We start from the raw sequence: 21,266 nt of genomic DNA on the forward strand, positions 1-21,266 counted from the left end.
GCTGTGCCAACATCTGTCGGGAACTTATCAAGGTATATAAAAAGTAAACCCGCATTACTGACAATGAGTTCAATAGTAAATCTATATTTTCAGCTAAATTACTCGCTGCTCGTTAGAATGTTTAGTTAATTTAATTTTGCCTAATTTAATTTATACTAAATTCTTACATTTCATACATATTTATAACAACGACGATGATTGAAAATTTTTAATTTTCGTGCTCATTTTTCTTTCTACGATTGTTGCTGTGATTTTTGTAAACTCCCGCGCTTGTTTTCACCATCGATGTTTTCAGAATATCATTGATTTGCCGTCGCCTTGTTGCAGCATGAAAAAGGCGTGAATACGCTGTTGATTAAATGTAACAATTCAAAACTCAAATAAAATAACCGTTTATACGATTCTCGTCAAAGCTTTGACAAGCCTGTGCGTATAAGTATTTGCTCGACAAATTTTCAACATTTTCCGTAAACCCGTGTCCCTTTTGCATTCTAACAAAATGATCACCAGGCTCCTATATCCCGAGAAATTCGTCCGTGCAGCGAAAGAAGATAAGGCAAAAAACGGCAGGGCAAATGAGAAGAAAAATTTGGCACACGAAAAATCAACAGCGTGTACATACGTTCATATTTTCACCTTGTTTTTCTTTACCCCGAAATGCAAAGTTCGCAAAGGCGGAGGAAAATCTCTGGTAGCCCCGACGGGTTACGTTGCGGAGGATCAAAGAAGGGGACGTTAAATTACTGGGAGGGGAAAAAGCTCTCTTCTCAGCACCCGCAGCACTTCGAGGCGGTGCTCGAACAGACGCGAGTCGAGGGTGCAGACACCGACCACGTATACCGACGACAGTGCGGAGGATACTCGAGTCGCAATTAGCGAAATGCTCTCCGGCAACAATGATCAACAGAGACTAGTGTGTGTTTCGCGCAGCTCGAAGAAAAACGAATAGAAACCGATTCGAATTTCAAAGTTTTTAAGTTGTAGATCATTGTTTTCTGCTTTTTAGTTTTGTCTGTAAGTGTGTGAAATTTTGCAATCGACTTTAAATATCCCGATGAGATTATGACGAAGAGACGTGGCTAATGTCACGTATATTGCAGTTTCTTTTCACCTGATCTGAGTTCGAGTTCCAATCCGAATTGTCCGAAATTTTTTTTCTCATATTTTTCAAACAAATAACATTGCATTGTCATCCAGGTCTGGGCTGTGTTTGAAGTTTCAAGTCCCCGGCTCACTGGGCAGTTAGTTTAAAATCGATTGCAAATTTTGTACCAAACAGAGGGACAAGAAATCGAGTTAATAAAAAGGTATAAAAATAATACTAATAATATCGCCCAAAAATTTCCCGCTCTATTTCTACACGCGCACCTTGGTTGAAATAAATACGAACACCTCAGCCTGCAATTTGCGAAAAAATCAATGCAACGGAGGAACGATTCCCCATTCGTACGATCCGCGGTACCCAAAACATCCTGTGTCCTGTTCTTTTAATCGGCTTCCCTGGTCTCTGTTGTTTTACAACACGTGACGACTGAATTTCGGGTGGGGGAAAACGATCGGACGTCAGTCGTTCGTCAGCCTTGCAGCGTGCAACACCGGGAACATCCCGATCTGCACTTCGAATTGGCAATGCCCGCCGTGCCATCTTTCAATCAAACGGAATGAGCTGCTAACTCCGGAGGTAAAATTGCGAGGGTTAGAGTCAGAGTTGACTTATGATGATTCTGCACTCCGTCCTAGCCGACGAAAATGAAACTAATTGAATTTCTGCACTCCTTCTTAACCGACGGAAACTACCTTTTTTTAAATTTTTCTTCGTGCGAATAAATTAACGAAGAAGTGAATTCGATTTTCCTCAAGACGATAGATTGTTATGAGAATGAAAATTCATTTTTGTTACTGTGAAGCATCGACGTGTGCATTAATCCGAATTCACTCTGGTTAGACTAGAAAAATTCAAGCTCGTCACGACTACCGTACGCACTGTAGAATATTTGAAAATCAGTTTTAGTTTGCTTTACAAGGGTTTATTGATTGGCACCCTTTCGATTAAAGCGAATTCAATAAATTGTTATGGCAATGAAATGATCGGACGATAATTATTCGTCCGACAAAAAGAAATAAATATTGAATTTGAGTTACACGGTAATCTAACTTATCGAACAATTATTATTATCTATTCCAGATTTGACTATACGGTACATTTATTTTCCCCCCTCGTTCAAGTAACTAGATTTTTGACGGAGACTTCTAAGAAGCCGATCGTGAAACGCTTTCCAAACATCAGCTCAGCTTTTGCAAATTTTATGTGAGAATCAAATTAACTTGTTCGGCCGATAAATAATTATTCATTTTAGAGTAAATCCCGACACTTTTGCACCAGGTGTTGAAAACCAACTATTAGTAGCATCATTTTCGGTAATCACACACACAATATACCTACGTATACAAAAACAGATTCGCAAACTTTTCACATTGATCAAATAAAGATACACACAACCTGAACATGGAATTTCCAAGATCGCAATTACTTACATTTAAAAAAATAAACAAATTGTCACGAGTACTACATTTATGGAGATAGAATATCTTACATGTGCTTGTTTTCAAAACACTGGAAGCGGTGGACCACCCATCACCAGCTGCAGCAAGGCCTAAACTAGGATGAAGAGTTATGAGTTCCATCTCGATGCAGTGTGAGTTCGGATATCTGCGGAGCATTTTAAATGGCAATTGGATATTAGAAGAAGAAGCACAATCGCTGCAAATCGAAAGATCTGCAGAGATCTGAAGCAGGATTCAAAGTAAATTCAAAGTAATCGACCATTAACGGGTATCTCTTCAACGAATCATCCGCAACTTGCAATGAAATTTAATTGCTAAACAATGCAAAATATACAACGAAAAAAACGTTAGAAAGAATAAATATCACCGCACTTTGTCATTATGGCAACTCTTCATTCAAGCATAAAACCTGTCTGTTGTCTGTTACCCTGTAAGAAAAAATGATAGGATCAGTACAATAAATATTTTTCAACAATTTGTGAATACTTTATGAATACTTACATAAATATTCTTCATTCACTATACACTCCGCAATTTTCGTCCCAACGTGACGCGTTGAGCGCGGTTTGCAAATGCCGCACTTTTTCTCAGAATCGAAAAGTATTAAGCGAAGCGCAAAAGGCACAGTGACAGTTGAAAAATACATTATTCGTAACAAAATTGACTGAAAATCTGAAGGTTTTACCTTTTGACAATATACAACATTTGCAAAACCGTCGCACAAAAAGCGCGGTCAGTCAACCTGGTGAAAATGGCCTTAAAACACTAGGACTTGTCGATAAATTCTCTAGAAACCCAATCCGCATCTGCGTCTTTACGAATTCGACGCAATGCGATGCGGATTGTTGTTCTGAGATGCGAATCAAGTCCGGGAGGGGGGTTGGGGTGAAAAAAAGGCATGCATTATTGCGTGGCGTGACGGTCGGCGGTCCTCTTCGACGCGACGTCTTCGAGCTCAGCATCTCTTCCCATCCAGCGTACCACGGAACGCGAAAGATGGTCCAGAGATGCGTTTCGCCCATTCAGACGATCACAGAGATCGATTTAATAAAATAATGACGAATGACGACTGAATAATTGAACTAGATAACGACTGAGAAATCGTTTCAGTGGCAAAAGCACGCGGAATTAAGCCTCGTTAAAATTTGAAAGCTTACAGATGGTCCGGAAACTCTTATACCGAGTCGTTCGTGTGTTTTAAAAGGAAAATCACTGTGATCGTTTGACGCTGTGGATTGCAAAAGTTAGTAACACCGCGATACGTCGCGACCTTCCTACCCTCGCCTTAATCCCAACGAAACCACCCAACGGAAATGTTGCGAAGAGAGACACTCGCACACACATTCGTACACCGCGGCGAGTCCCAAAACGACCCCCTCTACCTACCCGGTTACCTATATTCGATCCAAGCGATTCCCCATTCTTTCCAACACACATCATTCTTCCTCATTTGCGCCGTGGTCACTCTGACTTACTTTTGCGTAGTTTACCTGTGGGGAGCAAAATGTTTTTGTACCTTAGTCTGCCGGCCTTCGGAGAAACCCTGGTATTCTAACGTAGGTATTATTTTACCGATTGCCGGCGGACTACCGGTACATCAACCTTTTGTAAAATGAATTATGAACATCCTGTACGCTAATCGGCATTTCTCTAAGCGAGCTAAACCTGCAGTTTATTGATACTTGCTGGCCTTTGAAAAATTGAAAATGATTCGAGATGTGACATGCAGTTTGATTACGTTACGCTTTGCCAGACTTCGAAATTTCATAATAGATGAACAATCATGTGAAAATGATTAAAAAACCTCAGGTGAATCCATCCCTTAAGCGACGTCATTGATAAATCTCAACGTAGATCATTATATCAGTTATAGTTAAACGCAATTCGTTCTCGCGAATGCCGAGTAAGCGATGGTTACCTGTCGCGATCCTCATTCCACTTTTGGCAACGTGCAAAATATCTAACTTCATCTAAGCTATGGGAAAATTAATGGCAAAAAATGACTCGATTGAAAGTCAAGCATCGTTGCGATTGCGAATGAGTCTATCTCTAGAGCTAAAAAATCAAAGATTCGTGTAACAATTGTTACCGCCACGCCACATGACAGAGAAGTCCCAGGGAAATACACCCGTAACCTAACTCATGCAAACTCACCAGCGTCGCCAAGTAATGGAGAAGTTACTCGGATGTCTCTGCTTAGCTCTGGAAAAAAAGAAGAAACGAAACTCGAGTTATTTTACCAAACTGGATAATTCTTTCTCAAAATAATTATCACTTTTCTCAGCCTTCGTATTTATTCACCGCATCTTACGCGCGGACCAAATTTCGCTTTTAAATGTGCCAGCTTGGATTATCAAAAAATTATATTAAAATGAGTATTCTTACCTCCTCCGGGATGCTCCACACTTTCCACGTAGTAGCTCTCCTAGCATCTCACGATCAGGTTGAACGGTGAAGCGACGCACTTTTTACACTGGAATGAGGATATAACCAGATATTACTTACACGACCATTTGCATCAGATTTTATGTCACTAAAGACAGTCTGGCTCAAAACAAGATTTTCGATGCAATGATGAAAGAATTACAGAATTGAATAACAAAAGGCATATCGAATAAGCCCAAGTATCTAAATAATGCTTTAAATAGGTGAACAGAATTCAATATCAGTTAGAATAAAGTGCTAAAATCATTCGAAATTAAAGGGGTAACCCGATAATTCAAAATCATATCGATTACGTACCACTCACTTTTACTCGGCGTAGTGATTGATTTGGTTTCTACTCTGTTCTTAGAGATTGATTGATCTGGTGATTTCACCCCCATCATTGCTAGATGCGGTCAATAGCGCTGCAATGTAGTCTGTTTCTGTAATCAGATAAGAGACAATAAGATATTGTTAGTACTTTATCCACCAAATCAATACACGCAGCAGTGAAATTTTACCGGGCCATTCTTGTAAAATCGGTAAATTTCGGGAAATAACAGCTGTAAGTAATAGTTTTTTATTTTTGTTTTTTCCTATTCTTATTAATTCGGGAGGTCAAAAACGTATGTAAATACGGGGATATAAATAATATAAATAAGGGGACGGTGAAGAATTTGAGCCTATTGTAGAATATAAAAGAAAGAGATGAAATCAGTGGACGGGTTTAGAAAAAAAAATGATGAATACGATAATAAATATGAGATTGACTATAACTGGGAAAAATTAAATGTAAAGAAAATGTAAATGAAATATAAATAACATATAAATAAAATGTAAAGGAAATATATATTTGGCTTCCTTACTTTGCTTTGTAAAATAACTTTTTAACGTACCCTCTTGTGATTTATATCTACGTGCAGCCCATTTACTTTTTGCTTTAACTTGATACTGCACGGAATAGAATTCTGATTTAAAATATTTTTTGAAATTTTCATGGGTGTCGCACATATCTTTATTTAAATCTAACCATACTTTGGCTCTACCTATCAACGAATTGTTGAATACCCATACTTTCTGTAAATTCGATACGTTATACTTACATTAAAATAATTTTCTAAATCAGCTAAAAATTCTAAAGGGTTTTGATTCTCTTCGTCACTGAATTTAGGGACTTTAATCTCAACTTGTAAACATTGAAAATGATTTATCAATCCACCTATCAACTGAGTTGTTGTATCTACCTGTTGACTTGATGAACCTCTGCGTAGCTCATTTAAAACTCGCGCTTGACTTTCTTTTTCTTTTTGCAACAAGCTGACTTGTTTTGCCAACTCACTACGAGAATGGAGATCCTCCTGCTGTTTTTTAAGATCATCTTTCAGTTGTTCCAATTTCTCCTTCTCCAATCGTAACTGTTTGAGTTCTTCCTCCATGACTTTGTCTAACGGAATAGACTGAGTCGTCTGCTTGCGTCTATCAATAGTCAACGGTGTGGTGGTAGAGTGCAGGCTTAGCGTTTTTGCTCTCGACCTAGTAACGATTATATTAGCATTACTTTTACCCGTCAACAATGTTTGTCATTCTATGTCTAAGTTGTTATTCCTAGAGGCTTAAAAAGACTCAAATTCTTGCCTGAACGTTGGGTGCCAAATGTAAATAACAGTTTTTTTATTTTTGTTTTTGCCTATTCTTATTAATTCGGGAAGTCAAACACGTATGTAAATACGGGGATATAAATAACATAAATAAGGGGACGGTGAAGAATTTGAGCCTACTGTAGAATGTAAAAGAAAAAGATGAAATCAATGGACAGGCTTAGAAAAAAAAATGATGAATACGATAATAAATATGAGATTGACTATAACTGGGAAAAATTAAATGTAAAGAAAATGTAAATGAAATATAACTAAAATATAAATAAAATGTAAAGGGAATATAAATAGCATATAATAACTCTTCAAATCCTGTCCATCGTCAAAATAATTGAAATTACACATTCATTCAAACATTCACAAACAAATTAAAATAAAATACACCGGAATTAACACACGTCAGTTTATAAAATTGTCTGGGATGATAACAAAAAAGTTTAAACTTCATAACTAAATTAAAAATCACTCGTGCCGTTGTTTATTATTTCGCCGCAGCTCCGTCGTGTTACCGTCTAGATGGTATTGAGTATTTTCCGATGAAGTTGAAGACTACGGTTTTTTGAAAGTTTTCCTCGTGCTGACTCAGCAATGCAAAAGTTTTAAAATTGATGATTCTGTCGATTTCGTGTCTTCGTTTTATTGTTTAGTATTGAATCACACGTTATTGTAATTACGGAGACTAACTGGTAATGATGTGTTAAAATTAATTAAAACTGGTATTAATAATGAGTATACAATTTCTGCGGGGAATTTAAGATTGGTCGGCTTGGCGTCTTCCCGTAGAATGTTCTCAAATGCTCAGCCGTTTCTCCCGCCTGACGCCTGAGTCGAGATGGCTGTGCTAGGCAAAATTTCGCGGGCACTTTTGAAATTATACTATCGTCACACAGCGGTATCATAGTAAAATCAAGAATGATATTAAACGCGTGCCAGTTTTTTTTCTCCCGCAACATTGTGACCCGTTCTGATTTTGTATTATATTTTCCGACATTTGTTGCTATAAGGGTTCTCTCAACTCAAATATTTGCGATCTTGCTGTAATTTCTTTCCGTTACTGTGTAAAGTAGCATTTTGCTGATATTTCATTTTCATAATTCATATACAGTATTATATCTTTTTCCTCGAACATAGGTATATCTCGTTAATGTCTAATAAGTAAATTAATAAATAAGCAAACAAATCGTATATGTACGTAGTATTCAATAGAAGTAAGTTTTGAAACTGATCCCGAATGATTCATACCTGTTATTTTTCTACATTGAATTCATCTGTTCAGATACCGCACAATGTTTTCAAAATTTATTGGCAGGCTCTTTGAATCCAGATAATCCATAACGCGTATCAACGTTGTTGCAATTCATTTCTGCAATCAAATAAAATACGACGATATTTTGTTAGCGATATGATTTCCAAATTGATAGACGCAGCATTCAAGATTTACGACAATTTCTCAAAAATATGATGTACGCATTAAATCGTTGTTGAAAAGTTAGACCCTTTTACAAAAGGATAGCCATTACTGCAAGAATAACTGGTATATATACGTATTTCGGTTGCAACTTTGGAAGACACTCCGAGTTCAAGGCGCTCTAAATTTTAGAGACAACAACACCATGCATCAACCTTTGATCTACAATAATAAATTGAGACGTAACGAAATAAACAAGTACAGTACCGATACCCAGGAAGAAATTTTGAAGGAGGCAGCATCGTTGATTCCAAATGTGAAGACAGCCTCGCAGTGACAAACAAACGCGAACCGGAGTTCGATTTCGAACGACACGTTGCACGAACCACAGCCGCAAACGCAGCTACATTCATGTAACACAACGCATCGTTGAGCCTCAACCGATCCGAACTCTTCGTTTCGACCATCGTCCCGATAAATTTCTTCCGATCCATGAGGAACAAAACGCAAAAGCCAACCATGCGATAATAAATGCTTTACAATTGGGTTTTATCGAGGTGTATTCGCACGAGAGACGCGAAACGCAACAATACGATTCACAATCAAACGAAGGTGTTACACCAACTGCCAAGATCCCTTTTCCCAACCCTACGTATCGCTCAATTCTAATCGCTTTCTGCGTTGTAACTACTGCAACGAATTTTTCGAACTCGCCAAACAAAGAAAAGCGACGTCATTTGTTTCTGCGGCTAACGAACTTTTCTAACAACGAGCATGCACAATAAGCGAATTCACTGAAACTCAAGTAACAAATTGGCTTCGCTGGACATGTAACTCACCTTCAATGCTGACAGGCTGTGCTTACTGCAGAATCTCTGTTTTCTCTAGGCCATACGCTGCCGGTCGTGTATTATTCATCGATGAGTTTGTTGTGAATACACTGATCGAATCACGTGACACAGCTTGAACACTACGATATAAATGTCGGACCGTCGGAGTGCATGTTTACACTCCCGCTGCTCTGAAGCAAGTCGCGACAGGTCGAAAGAGCGACGCGAACTGAGCCCTCAACGCAGTCAGATGTTTATATTACTGAATTGCCGCTGCAGGCAGCATCAGGAGTAAATACCGGACTACACAGCGATTCCCGATCATAGGCAACTGAGGGTACAAGTTCACTGATTGTGAGCCGCTCCGAGTTACGCCGGGGCGACCCGAGCGCTATCGGTTTCAAGAAAAAAATCCGCAATTCGAAGTTCTGCTCGGAGTACATGGGTACCTTGAATTGCCTATAATTAGAGATGTTTACGCTGCGCATGTAGATTTGCCGGATCACGTTTGGTGTTTACCAAACTCTACCTGAAGGGACCTAGCAGATTAACGATCACATTCAAAACATTGGCCAGTTACAAGATTCTCTGACATTTCAGATACTCAATTATCATACGAAAATTTACCACTCGGTAGAGAATAAATTATAAAAATATCTTTCCTATCTCCGTAAAATTTTCAGAGATATTGCTCAGGTGAACGCAGTAATTTATCACTTGAGTGTTAACTTGTAATAAAGATTCGGGATACTTATATACCATGTTAACCTGTTGTAAAGGACTTGGGTTTAATCATTGTAAGGGTAAAAATTTGCGACGCATATGTGTATTATCAGTTGTTCTTATAATTACATGGTATTACAAAAACGCGACGCGTTTACATCATCATCGTCGTCGTCGTCCTTATTTTATTGAATACAAGAGGAATCTGTTTACGTGTTAGGATTAGCGTTGGGTCCGCGACGACGACCGAACGTTTGCACTACGTTAACGAATCGTCGATTGTACTGTATTCTCCTCTTAGCACGGCCGGTCTTCTTCTTCTTCTTTTCCTGCTTCTCAACCTAAAAACGGAGAGATCAGTGTGATTATTATGTTTATCATTACAAATGGTTATTGAAATGAAGTCGACATTTCTTTCAAACTATTGTTACCCACCTTCGGAGTTTGTCCCTTTACTTTTCCAGCACGAGCCAAGGATCCGTGCACCTTACCTAACGAACAGGGGAAAAAATATCGATAAGATAGATTCAGATATAGAAATCATGATGGTAATGATGAAAAGGTATGTTTTGTCGCAATTTCATGAAAGACTAAAGCCAATGATAAACTATAGACTCACTTTAAACTGCTTTGTGATATCGCATTATTGCTCGTTCCGTTAGATGACAAAGACCATCGAACAGTTTATCATTTTAATGCATTTTCTTCAAGTGGGACTATATTCCAGATAATATCAGTAGATGACTTTGTGGGGCTTCCACAGTTCTCAAAGTTGCAAAATTCCAGGCATTCGTTTACAGTGTGTATAATTTTCCAACAAAACAGCTATTGCTGACACAATTGAGCATCAGAGTGTCACTTTTTCACAAAATCAGTAAGAAATCGACACAGAAAATAAAACAAGATCTCAAACAGCGAATACTTTCTCAACGTGGAAATACGTTTGACAACTTAGCGGAGATCGAAAACAGCTGGACGTTCATTACCGCTAATAGAATTCCATATAAGTTTGCATCGTTGCTTAAATGTCAGACATAAGACGATAGCAGAGGTAGAAAGTCGACGATGCGGAGTGAAGAAACGAAACTAGAAGTAAACATAGAAGAAAAACTCACCTCCAAGCAAGGGCACGGTCAAGTCCAAGGATAAGGCTGTGAGTTCGGAGACAAGAGCATCGTCTTCCAAGGGAGCTCCTCCGCAGGAAAGGCTGAGGCTACCAGCGTCAATATCTTCGATGGCTGCTACTTGCGCCTAGAAAATAATTCACGACAAGTCAGAATCGAATTTAGGGATCCGGAAAGAAAATACTAAATTTTGTAAGTTTGTCTTGTTCAAGGTCTATGAAAAGCCGGAAGTAACTACGCAACTTCGGGCTCCCTGAGATCTGGATTAATTTTAATCTGGCATTATTGCTCATTCCAGCGAAAGAGGATTCCTTGTCGCCAGGTTATCATTATAATGCTTGACAGGGCAATTAAAGAACTCTTCCAGAACTTTCCAAACTTTTCGGGATAATCTGGACAGCAAATCGTGAGGCTCACCTTGATGTGACCGATGGTTTCATCGCCATGGCACTCTATGACATGGGACTCCTGTCCGCGGATGTGTAACTGCATGATGAGGTCTGTCTGGTATGAAAAATCACACGATCAGTGTCACGCCGTAAACACGTGTGGTTAGAAAAGTGATCGGGGCTCCAACGCTATCGAAACGGTCTTTGCAGGTTCAAACAGCTTCGTATATTCAGAATCGATCAATTATACGACGTCTAAGCTTTTCTCGCCACTATTTAACCCCCAATTCAATCACTAATCAGTATAATTCGGTTAACAATATGTCTGACTCACCTCCAACTACACGGTCAGGATGCAAAGAACGGCACCGGAAACAACGCCATTGAACGCCATCTGGCACGGAAGTATCGTGAGTCAATTGAGCACTGTTTCAGAAATAATTAACTGTGGTTGGGTTACAATAATGTAAGAACTAAATTATTACACAGGGTTATTTTTGGATTCACAATTCATTAATATTTTACAAGTCTGTTCTTCTTTAGCATTATTTTAACAGTTTCATACCGAATTTGACCAGTCTATGGACAAACAATGATGTAGGGACGGTGCGACATGACTTTTACGCTGACTGGTGATAAAAATGTGAACTTAGTGGGCGGATTTGTTAAATTTTTATAAATCAACTTTCGTAATGTCATCGTTGAAAATAATTTGTTGCATCCGTGGATGCACAAATACGTTACGTCGGAAACGTTTCAATAATGACATTCCGAAAGTTGCTTTATAAAAATTTGGCGTACCCTATATAAAACATGGCCGCCGAAAGCGCGAAATTTGAATTTCGGGTGGCAATTGTTGCAAGATCGATAGTAAAAATCGATGAACGATACACCGAAATCGTTGACAGAAAATACGAACGGAGTCGATATGGACCATTTGATTTTTGTCAACTCAGCGGCGATCCAAAGTCGAGACGGTCGAGACGCTGTTCCACATACAAATCGAGAAATGTCAGCACGTGATTGGCCGACGTAGCAGCTGATCGCCGTGCCCGAGCCCCGAAGACGGTGTTCCCGTGGCTGTCCGTAGCAGGTAGTAATCAGTCCTCAACGTGAATGAATCAGACGTACACGCGGCGTTGTGTTATGAGTTGATAAATAGATCCCCGTATTTATTATGGTGTATAAAGTGGGTGAAAATACCGTGGAACAATATGTTCGTCAAGTTTTACAGAGCGCTTCTGACCCTCCTGCATATTTCTTACGCGTTTATCACCCTCCTGCGGAAGGCGTGGACGGACGCGGCTCAACTTGAACTATTTAACCTCAGTAGAAGCAAAGTCCTTACGGACGCCGATTACCTCGTACGTTGCGTTCGGAGGGTCGATCAGACCCGCCTCCCGAAGCATCTTGTCCTGATTCTAGGACGCGAACGAGCCTCGCTTCGCGATATTGTCCGCGTTATCGCGTGGTCGGCAACCGCCGGCATACCTTGCGTCAGTTTCTACGATTACGATGGTAATTATACGGTACATGTTGCATGTGACAACTATTAACCGACGGTGCAACCGTTCTGGGTTTGCAAATTATTATTCACCTCTTATCACTTCTTCAGGTATACTGCGAAAGAACGAAGAAGAAGCCAGGAGGGCGCTGGCTAAATTCAAACCCGAGCTGGTCGATCATGTCAACTGGAATTCGACGTGTCCAGTGAAAGCCGTTAAGAACGGTGTCAATGGTACATCTGCATTTTCAACTTGCCACTAAACGCATCGCAGAAAATCTATCACTTATAGTCATAACTTTCATTCAACGCTTGCTTTAATCGCTCCAGCGTGTTTCAAAGCTGCACTCGATCTATGTCTCCTGTCGCGTAATCGAGTTAAAACTTTCTCATGTATCCCAAAGGTTCGGTACTGGTGAAATATAATATTTGAAAACCTGCACGCAAATCGAAACTAATGTCATAAATTTCCCCATTTTTATCCCATGCCCTGTGGCCTGAACTGAATTCGATAAAGATTTTTACCGCATTTCACAGGTGTGAAGCACAAATTGCAAGTGCAGCTATTGTCCTACACAGATGGAAAAAGGGAAGTGGCACTACTCACACAATCGTTGGGAAAGGGGGTAATCACTGGAGCACTGAAGTTGGAAGAAATCAATTCTGACCTTCTTGAGAACAAGCTAGAACTCGGGGGACTCCCTGATCCCGATCTAGCTGTTGTTTGTGGAAAAACGTGTAGCACGTATGGTCTACTTCCATGGCACATAAGGACCACGGAATTCCTGTAAGTTGAGCAATAGGTGACTCCAAATCATTAATTATTAGTACTATAAAAAAATTGTCGCTTTTGGAAACTGCATGGCGAACGTTATTTTCATTCAAGTTGTAACTTACTTTGTAATTCGATATGCTTGGTATTTAAATTATATGCTTTAAATTAATTATTATACATTTACTTTTATAGCCTATTGGAGAGTCATCATAATATACGAGTCAATGATTTTGTCAACCTATTGGAAAAGTACGCAAAATGCGAACAGCGGTACGGGAAGTGATGAAAAATTGCTAGGATCTTAAATTTTAACACGTCGTATCATATGGCTGTCAAGAAAATTCAACCCGGTCAATCGTCACAGGTTGTTGTATCTATACATACGAATATAGGGGGATTCATACTTCGTGCTGAACTAACCATGGATCAAAAGACTGAAAAGAGGAAGTTAATGGGACATATAGGTAACACTTGTTTAGTGCAAATATACAAATATCTACGTAGTATGTACAGCCAGGTGTACTATTGTTTTTTTTTTCTTGATTCTATGATATTCCGAGCCCCGGTGAATAGAGAAGGACAACTTCTACAAGCAAGAATGTAATTATTTGTCCCACGTGTATGTATAACATTTCGCAGTTCGTTGGTTTTAAAAAAAATAAAAGAGAACAACTATTCCTTACATCTCTCAACTTACGTGACAACCTGTATTGCTGAGCATATTTACTTACTTATATGTTAGAATATGAACAAATAGTAAAAATTTTGGCAGACAATCGGTAAACATTTAAACATTTGCAATCACTGTACAAGATGTCCTTCTTCGAGTCTGCTTCAATGCACCGTTCTCGTGCTGACAATTTTGTTATCGGGAGTAGTAATTTCTTATGCTGAAGTATAGAAGGTATTTATACGACGTTAAATTAATCTAAATTAATAATCAATAGATGCGTATGAAATTAAGGAAATATTGGATGAATTTTAAGTGTTATTTGCATACGTACACTGATAATTAAACTGATGTTTAATGTAACACCAGCCATCTATGCTTTTTTAACAACCAGGAATAAATTCATCTAACTGTAATGTATTTTTGTTCAAATGGTACAATGGAGCAATTTTTATTATTATTGAAATTTTATTTTCACGAATGAAATTTGTCATGTATAAGTATAAAACAAGCTTCAGCGCGATTTCCGACACTTGAAAATATTCCAATATTTTGTAGCAATTAAAAAGGTGAAGAATAAATTATGGAGCAGTACGGGAAATATTGATCTAGCGCGAAAAATTATTGCGTAAAATTTCTAGGTGAAACGCATTGTAAGAAAAGTTCATTTCAGATTAATTATCTTAAGAAATATAAAATCTGCAGCTTAGACAGTATTCCCGTCTTGGTTTCCCCTACCGACAACAAACTACCTATAATATGTATTCACAACAGTATCGTGTGATGATGTAAATTATTATAAATCATAAGTATAAAATATTCCATGGAAAAAATTTGTGATCATTGGTCAGATGAATCGACGTGTGTGTATATACTGCATCTAAATATTGTATACATAAATTATATAAATAATAAGAAGATATGTGAACGTATCATACAGTTTAGAATGGGACTGATCACCCATGAACCATATTCCAATAAACTACCATAGTATTTCATGATAATTAGCTGCGTTTTATTTTCTTTCCATAATTGGTTCGATTAAGTAGATTTATCTGTTAAAGACAAGGCCTTAAAATAAAATTCATTTTCCGCTATATCTTAAGAAGGTAGCAAGAAGAGAATAAATTTTTCTCGGATCCAAGTGATTATAATATATATTTATTATTTACACAAACGCTTTAGTCCGTGTTAACGTTTTAAATTATATATGTATAAGTTTTGGCAACTGACTGATATCAACTTGAACTGTAATGGGACACTATTACTATTATTATCATTCTTATTAGAAGATTATCAAGTCATGTGCATCTCATTATTCGTTAAAAGAACAGATAGAAAGAGAAAGGAAGAGAGTGAAAAACGATGCTAAGTATATTTAAAAGAAAACTGTACCACTGTGTTGAACATTGATGAAACAAAGCGGAAGTTTTGTAAAGCTGGAAGTGGTTCTGCGGTATGAAGTAGACGTGTTTGCCAAGCCAATCGTACCAGCTGAAACAAAACGATATTCCAAAAACCTATTCTGAACACTTATATTGGCCTGGTTTGTGATATTTTTCGTATTTTCTTTTTTGTCTTGTTTTTTGTATCAGCAAAAATCGAGACGAACGATTCGATTCTAAAACTTTGCAGATAATTACTCTTGAGACGCTATCGACTAATTACTTTATGGAACAGATTAATACAGATGATCGATTTCAGTCGGGTACAAGAATTGGGTTTTTGCTGTTTGGATGGTTTTCATCCGACGAAATGTAAAATAACGTATGGCGTCTGTTGTGAACATTCATGTGTCCATGTAGATTAGAATAATATATTATCTCCCTTGTTTTATGAAATGTCTACCGTATCTCTTATCGACAACCAGTCATTACAATAGAATTGCAAACACACAAAAAATTAAGCCTGTGATTGCGTATTTTTTGATATTGTCATCTATGGACCAGTCTGTTTTAATCTGTGATCTCTAATAATAAGAATATAAATACAACCTTGGTTTAAAATGGTGGACAGGTTCACTCCCTGTACCGACGCGATGACTTCTTACCGTCACGATGGCTCGAGTAACGTGATTTGGATCGTGACCTCCGCTTATCTCTAGACCTTGAACGGCTCCTCTTTTTGCCTCTGGAAGAATAAGATCTAGACCTCCTACGATCCCTTGATCGCGACCGAGACCTCCTCCTCTCCCTTGAACGGGTTCTACTCCTTCTCCGCTCTCTCGTTCGAGAACGACTCCTTCTTCTTTCCCTGATGTCACGAGATCTGGATCGAGACCTTCTCCTGTCCCTAGAATGGGAATTCGATCTCCTCTTCCCCCGTGAACGTGTTCGTGATCTTGTTCTCTTTCGATTCCTCGACCGCGATCTCGAGCTTTTTTTGTCCTTGGATCGCGACCGCAATCTTTTCCTTTCCCAAGATCTCGATCTGTGTTTCTTTCCTGACCTATAGCTGCTCGATCTTGAGCGATGCCGTTTTGGAGTTTTAGACTGCGACTGCGACCGCGACCGCGAGCGAGACCTGTGTCTGTGCCTGTGGCCATGATCGTTATCGGCCGATCGGGATCTCGAGTGTTTGCTTCTCGACTTGCTCCTGCTCTTCGACCTCTTTTTTCTCCGATCCCTCTCACTATCTCTATTAGATTTTCTGCCCGTTTTCACAGAAGCGAGACTGGAACTGGAGCTGCTGGATTCGCCACTGCTAGACTCTGAATCCGCCGATCTTGACGGCGACCTCGCCTTTGCTGTATCTGTGGTAACACTTCGCCGCTGCGGCGTTTGTCCGCCGCTTGATAGTGTTTCTGATGCTTCTCTTTGATTATTTATCGTTTCTTTTTCATCAACTAAAGTATGACGTCACAAATTACGCTCTTAATCATTTTCAAACAATAAAAATATTATTTTGTGTAACGTACCTAAGTCATTGCTGCTAGTATTACCCATATGATTATCCTCTTGCTTGTTATGACGACCATCTTCCTCCTGCTGCTGGTGCAACTCCTGCTCCTCGTCCTTCGCAAGCTGAGCCTCTATCTCCTCCTCCACCTTCTTGAACGCCTGTTGCCGTCGCTTCCAGACTTCCTGAAATAACCAACACTGATCACACTATTGATCTAATTCTTCAATTCATATAATTATCACGCAATGTACCGAGCATACCTTCAGTTGCAGCAGTTCCTCATCACTGTCGACGTCCTGCTGCTCTTCGTCTTCGCTCTGCTCGTCGTCAGACTCGCTGTCGCTGGCCCCATAGATGCCCAGACCTACCACACACGAACTCCCAGTTAAATCAGACTCAATGATTAAGATCACGTAACTCTTTGTCGCACGCAACCACCATTGAATCCAATGGTTTCTTTTTTTTTTCAAAAATCATTCCCACAGCCAGACAGAGACATAATGAAACCAGACGTGCGATGGAACTATGTTTGAAATCTAATAACAACTCTGAAATCTTGGCGAGAGGTCTAATTCAACATAGTTTTATTCATAGCCTCGGATCTCAGAAGGAAACAAAAACCTGCTCGCCCAGATTATGCACCAAAAATTATTATAAGAAAAAAAAAACCAATACACAATGAAACGAGTTATAGTTCCTCTCGCAGTCTCTCTCTTGGGGAGATATCGTATATTTGGAATAAAAAAACTTACCAAGTTTTCGAGTGATCTGAGCAAGAGGGGCCGAGTTGTTGAAGGATGCGACGGGGGGCTGTCCTGCAGGGGCTTACAATACACACGCATTTAGTAACCAATCTCGTGGTGCCAACCACTTTTCTGGGCACCCCCTTCTTTAAACAGTCCCGAACCGGCCTGCGATAGGGAGAGTTTTCTCTCCCTGTCCTCACGTTAAACATATTCAACGTATTTTATATACAATACTTAATATCCTCAGACTGAAAAGAGTTCGGATTATTGCCTATTTTATGATTGAACTTGTTCAAACAACTCAATTAAAACAACGTCATGCCGTGTGTATGTAAAAATATCGATTAAGTAATAGCTAAGGGGTGAATTTTGCATGAAATTTTAAATGCTAACGCGATATTAATGTGTCTGAAACGCCCTGATACTCGCGCACTTATGCATAAGCAGTAGAAAATTATGGTTCGCTTATGACGCGAAAAATATAATGTAGCGAATGAAGAATGATTAATTGGAATTAACGGTTGAGGAAAAAGATTTCCGAATTATTCTCCCAAATTAAAACTCACTTTGGGATAAATAAACTTGATAAGAGATATTTCAAATGCTGTAAACTAAAAATAGTATATAAATGTAACAGATTAAGCAACAATATAAATCCAGACTCGACATCCTGAAAAAGTAAAACAGGGCATTCTTGAAAGTGTATCAAATAATGAAGCTTAGGAATCAAAAAAACCTTTTTTAATACTTTTAAGATTGTATACAATGCGGCAAGAGGCCAACTCCGTGGTGAAGAGCCTGGCTCTGTTCTCGCCTGTAAATATCGCAAATATTTTTCTATTAGTCTATCGGGTCTATCTGGGGTACCTTTGGCACGTGCGCGGCTCCAAACCTCTCTGCAGACCGTAGATATCTCTTCGTTTGTCACTTCCAACAGGATCTCAGTCAGCGATCTTCGCACTTTCAACATCTGTGAAGGTAATTGTATGGTTTGCAAAAGATATCCTCTTCTGCAATTGTGTATTCTACCTGTCAGGCAGAATAATACAAAAAAATAGGGAATCCAACTTACCACATCCTGTAGTATGTCTTCCCGGGATCGTTTAATCGGGGTAGGAGCAGGAGTAGAGACTGGTGTAGAACGGGGACTTTCTTCAGTGGACACTCGTTGATCGGGGGAAGCGGCATCCCTGAATCGAGATCGCCGAGGCCTCACAACAACATCGGGACTCTTGTCATTCTCCCTTTCGGCTTCTCTGTCTGTACTAGGTAAGCCCGATTCCGATTCCACCTCGCCTTCCTCTTCGGAGTCTGAATCCTAAATGTTACCAAGAATTCGGAAATATTGGTTTTAGACAAACGACGAATTATCGAACTTTTTAAAATAAATGTATTTTATTCAAAATTTCTTCCTCCAGATTGAAATAAGGAAAATAAATGGATACTCACGAATTTGCTCTTGGCAGGATTGAGCACCGCTCTTGCTTCCTCTTCCGCTTGTTTCCGTACCTCTAATTCTTGTTTACGTAAGACTTCTTGCCTCTCTCTTTCAACTGCCTTCTGCTTCTCTCTCTCCATTTTTTCTAAACCTTCCCTAATCCATGCTGGGAGTTGTCGTCTTTTAGCTGCATCTGTAGAATTGAAGCAAGGGTCATTTTAACATCGTTAGACAATCTATAGACGTCACAAATCTAACTTTAGAGAAGGCTAATAGGTTTTTATTTAATAACTTAATTATTTACAATTTCAACAGACAATTCCCATAAAATTATACGACAGAAATTAAAATTGAAAATTTTACGAAAAATAGATAGGTGCAACGTTCACAGCGACTAAAAATGGAAGAAAAAAATATTTTTAGATGCGCTGATCACATAATTCAAGTTAATAGCACAGCAATCAAACCAGTCACAATCCTTGTTGCGAATTAATGTGAGTCGAACGGATGGAGGAGTGCAATATTGTGAGATATTAATGGAATCCAAAAGAATTCTTTGCTGAGCCTAAGCGCAGGATCATAAACACAAAGATAATTGGCTCAAAAGTTCCAAACAATTTAAATCATTAACCAACAGTTTAAAGCGATAATTAAATTATTGCACTCGAAGCTAAATTCAAGCGTCGGAATATAAATCCTGCAATACGACAGGATCGTTTTTCTACCTATGGTAGTGCTGGTATCTTCCTCAGGTGTTTTCTCTCTGTCATCTCTGCCCCTCATGATGTCATTACTTCGCATATGCGGCATTCGGTTAGAGTGTCGTACACTTTTCATAAAAGGTGGAGGTTGATGGGTCGTGACGACACCAGATGACTGTTCACCTGTCCAATAACCGGGTACCTATCGGCACATCAAACACATAACATAGAATCATTGTCTGTGGAAGCTAAAACTTTCAACTTACTAAGCTACCAGTTACTCGGGCAAATTACCTGGTTATAAGCTTGCGGCGGTGTGACAGTGTTATAACTGTACGAAGGTGGAGCTGCCGGTGGAGGAATAGTGAACCCTGGCGACACAGATATCGTCGGAGCTGGAGGAACCGAGGGTACAGCCACAGGAACAGCAACAGGCTTTCCATCTGGTCCCAGAGTGCTGCCAGGCGGTGGAACTCCACCCCATTCCCAGCCACTCGATCCCGTTCCTGTGGTATTCCACTGGCTCCATTGACTCCACTGATTCCATCCTTCTGTTTGAAGAAAAGGTTCATAACATGTATTAAAAGTGCTACAACGAAAAGTCAGGTGTTGGCAGATCTGAACTTCCCCTATTTCTCTATTTACCTGTGCCGCTTATGCCAGGGGCAGGTGGAGCCTGAGGCACTTCATCCTCTTTGGTATCCATATCCATCGGTGCTTCTCCGCCTCCTCCGTCACTGGTTTGGTTCGGGCCAATAGAAGGGGGTGGAGGAGCCGGAGGCACGACGGTCTCTTTCATTTTTATCCATTGTTGAGCCAAGGCAGCCCAGTCAACTGAAAGGTGAAGAATTTCGAGATCGGTGAGAGAAAAGTTTTTGGTGAAACTTTTAGAAGAAGGGAATAAATCAGATGATTCTCACCTTGATCATTACTCATGTTTTGGTAGGCCGAGGGGTTCAGAGCCCACTGAGTGGGGTAGTCCTTTCCCTCAAACATGTCGCCGCTCATCTTCATCCGCAATCCGTCGGTATCACGTTCGGCAACGCGACGCGGATCAATCACTCTTATTCAGCGGTACGAATAACCCTTCGTCAGCTATCAACATGGCAACCCGAACTGAGCGAGCCGCCAACCGCTGAGAAACCCGCGCACAGCGCACTGCGGTTTAATCAAAGCGGACATTAATTTATTAAGTTAAGAAATAGTTAGAAAAACGCGGTTTAATGGGACAAAAATTGAGCTATTCACCGGGCGATTATCTGATCCTCGTCAACCGCACGAATTTCCTCCTAATATTGTTAATCGCAAATATGTATATATTTTTTTACGTGAAATAATGAAGCCCACACCGGACGGTCAATTGCGTGACGTAAAATTGTGTTATCGACTCTGAACACATATCAGATTCAACAT

The 21,266-nt window shown here is 39.5% G+C and overlaps 4 protein-coding genes across 7 annotated transcripts in view; 1 reads left to right on the top strand and 3 right to left on the bottom strand.

Annotated features, from left to right (window-relative positions):
- Positions 1-3,560, bottom strand: part of LOC124177166 (metabotropic glutamate receptor 1-like) — a 41,815-nt gene extending 38,255 nt beyond the window's left edge. Inside the window, exon 1 of the mRNA XM_046559242.1 lies at positions 2,595-3,560. The gene's annotated coding sequence lies outside the window, so the exon portion shown is untranslated. The remainder of the gene's footprint in view (positions 1-2,594) is intronic.
- Positions 3,561-9,692: 6,132 nt separating this feature from the next.
- Positions 9,693-11,530, bottom strand: LOC124178855. The gene is made up of 5 exons (XM_046562592.1): positions 11,453-11,530; positions 11,147-11,233; positions 10,721-10,856; positions 10,041-10,096; positions 9,693-9,946 (listed from the first exon to the last, which is right to left on the bottom strand). Exons 2-5 carry the CDS (start codon positions 11,219-11,221, stop codon positions 9,815-9,817), a joined length of 399 nt encoding a protein of 132 aa, XP_046418548.1. The 5' UTR covers positions 11,222-11,233; positions 11,453-11,530; the 3' UTR covers positions 9,693-9,814.
- Positions 11,531-12,036: 506 nt separating this feature from the next.
- On the top strand, positions 12,037-15,071 carry LOC124178853 (dehydrodolichyl diphosphate synthase complex subunit nus1). The gene is made up of 4 exons (XM_046562590.1): positions 12,037-12,636; positions 12,734-12,856; positions 13,160-13,409; positions 13,590-15,071. Exons 1-4 carry the CDS (start codon positions 12,333-12,335, stop codon positions 13,678-13,680), a joined length of 768 nt encoding a protein of 255 aa, XP_046418546.1. The 5' UTR covers positions 12,037-12,332; the 3' UTR covers positions 13,681-15,071.
- Positions 13,937-21,231, bottom strand: LOC124178847 (arginine/serine-rich protein PNISR-like). Of its 4 annotated transcripts, XM_046562581.1 has the most exons (13): positions 21,102-21,231; positions 20,774-21,011; positions 20,499-20,687; positions 20,148-20,404; positions 19,878-20,055; positions 19,164-19,345; positions 18,787-19,032; positions 18,582-18,684; positions 17,721-17,792; positions 17,229-17,332; positions 16,985-17,150; positions 16,062-16,912; positions 13,937-15,561 (listed from the first exon to the last, which is right to left on the bottom strand). In XM_046562581.1, the coding sequence occupies exons 2-12, from the start codon at positions 20,865-20,867 to the stop codon at positions 16,086-16,088; spliced, it is 2,418 nt and encodes an 805-aa protein (XP_046418537.1). In that variant the 5' UTR covers positions 20,868-21,011; positions 21,102-21,231; the 3' UTR covers positions 13,937-15,561; positions 16,062-16,085. The 4 variants fall into 4 exon arrangements, with proteins under 4 accessions (XP_046418537.1, XP_046418538.1, XP_046418539.1 ...); XM_046562582.1 differs by having other exon boundaries at positions 17,721-17,783; positions 20,774-21,216; XM_046562583.1 differs by having other exon boundaries at positions 17,009-17,150; positions 20,774-21,216.
- Positions 21,232-21,266: the final 35 nt, after the last annotated feature.

Source organism: Neodiprion fabricii, chromosome 3 (genome assembly GCF_021155785.1).
Source record: "Neodiprion fabricii isolate iyNeoFabr1 chromosome 3, iyNeoFabr1.1, whole genome shotgun sequence".
Lineage (NCBI taxonomy): Eukaryota > Metazoa > Arthropoda > Insecta > Hymenoptera > Diprionidae > Neodiprion > Neodiprion fabricii.

What these genes read in the sequence shown, in the direction of transcription:
- LOC124178853 (XM_046562590.1), top strand. Translation starts at nt 12,333, where the DNA reads ATGTTCGTCAAGTTTTACAGAGCGCTTCTGACCCTCCTGCATATTTCT. An exon ending in CAGTTTCTACGATTACGATG is followed by an intron (nt 12,637 to 12,733) that starts GTAATTATACGG and finishes TCACTTCTTCAG; the next exon opens with GTATACTGCGAAAGAACGAA. An exon ending in CGTTAAGAACGGTGTCAATG is followed by an intron (nt 12,857 to 13,159) that starts GTACATCTGCAT and finishes CGCATTTCACAG; the next exon opens with GTGTGAAGCACAAATTGCAA.
- LOC124178847 (XM_046562581.1), bottom strand. Translation starts at nt 20,867, where the DNA reads ATGAAGATGAGCGGCGACATGTTTGAGGGAAAGGACTACCCCACTCAG. An exon ending in CCCTGGCATAAGCGGCACAG is followed by an intron (nt 20,405 to 20,498) that starts GTAAATAGAGAA and finishes TTCTTCAAACAG; the next exon opens with AAGGATGGAATCAGTGGAGT. An exon ending in AGATACCAGCACTACCATAG is followed by an intron (nt 19,346 to 19,877) that starts GTAGAAAAACGA and finishes TCAATTCTACAG; the next exon opens with ATGCAGCTAAAAGACGACAA.
- LOC124178855 (XM_046562592.1), bottom strand. Translation starts at nt 11,221, where the DNA reads ATGCAGTTACACATCCGCGGACAGGAGTCCCATGTCATAGAGTGCCAT. An exon ending in AAACCATCGGTCACATCAAG is followed by an intron (nt 10,857 to 11,146) that starts GTGAGCCTCACG and finishes ATTATTTTCTAG; the next exon opens with GCGCAAGTAGCAGCCATCGA. An exon ending in TAAAGGGACAAACTCCGAAG is followed by an intron (nt 9,947 to 10,040) that starts GTGGGTAACAAT and finishes CTCCGTTTTTAG; the next exon opens with GTTGAGAAGCAGGAAAAGAA.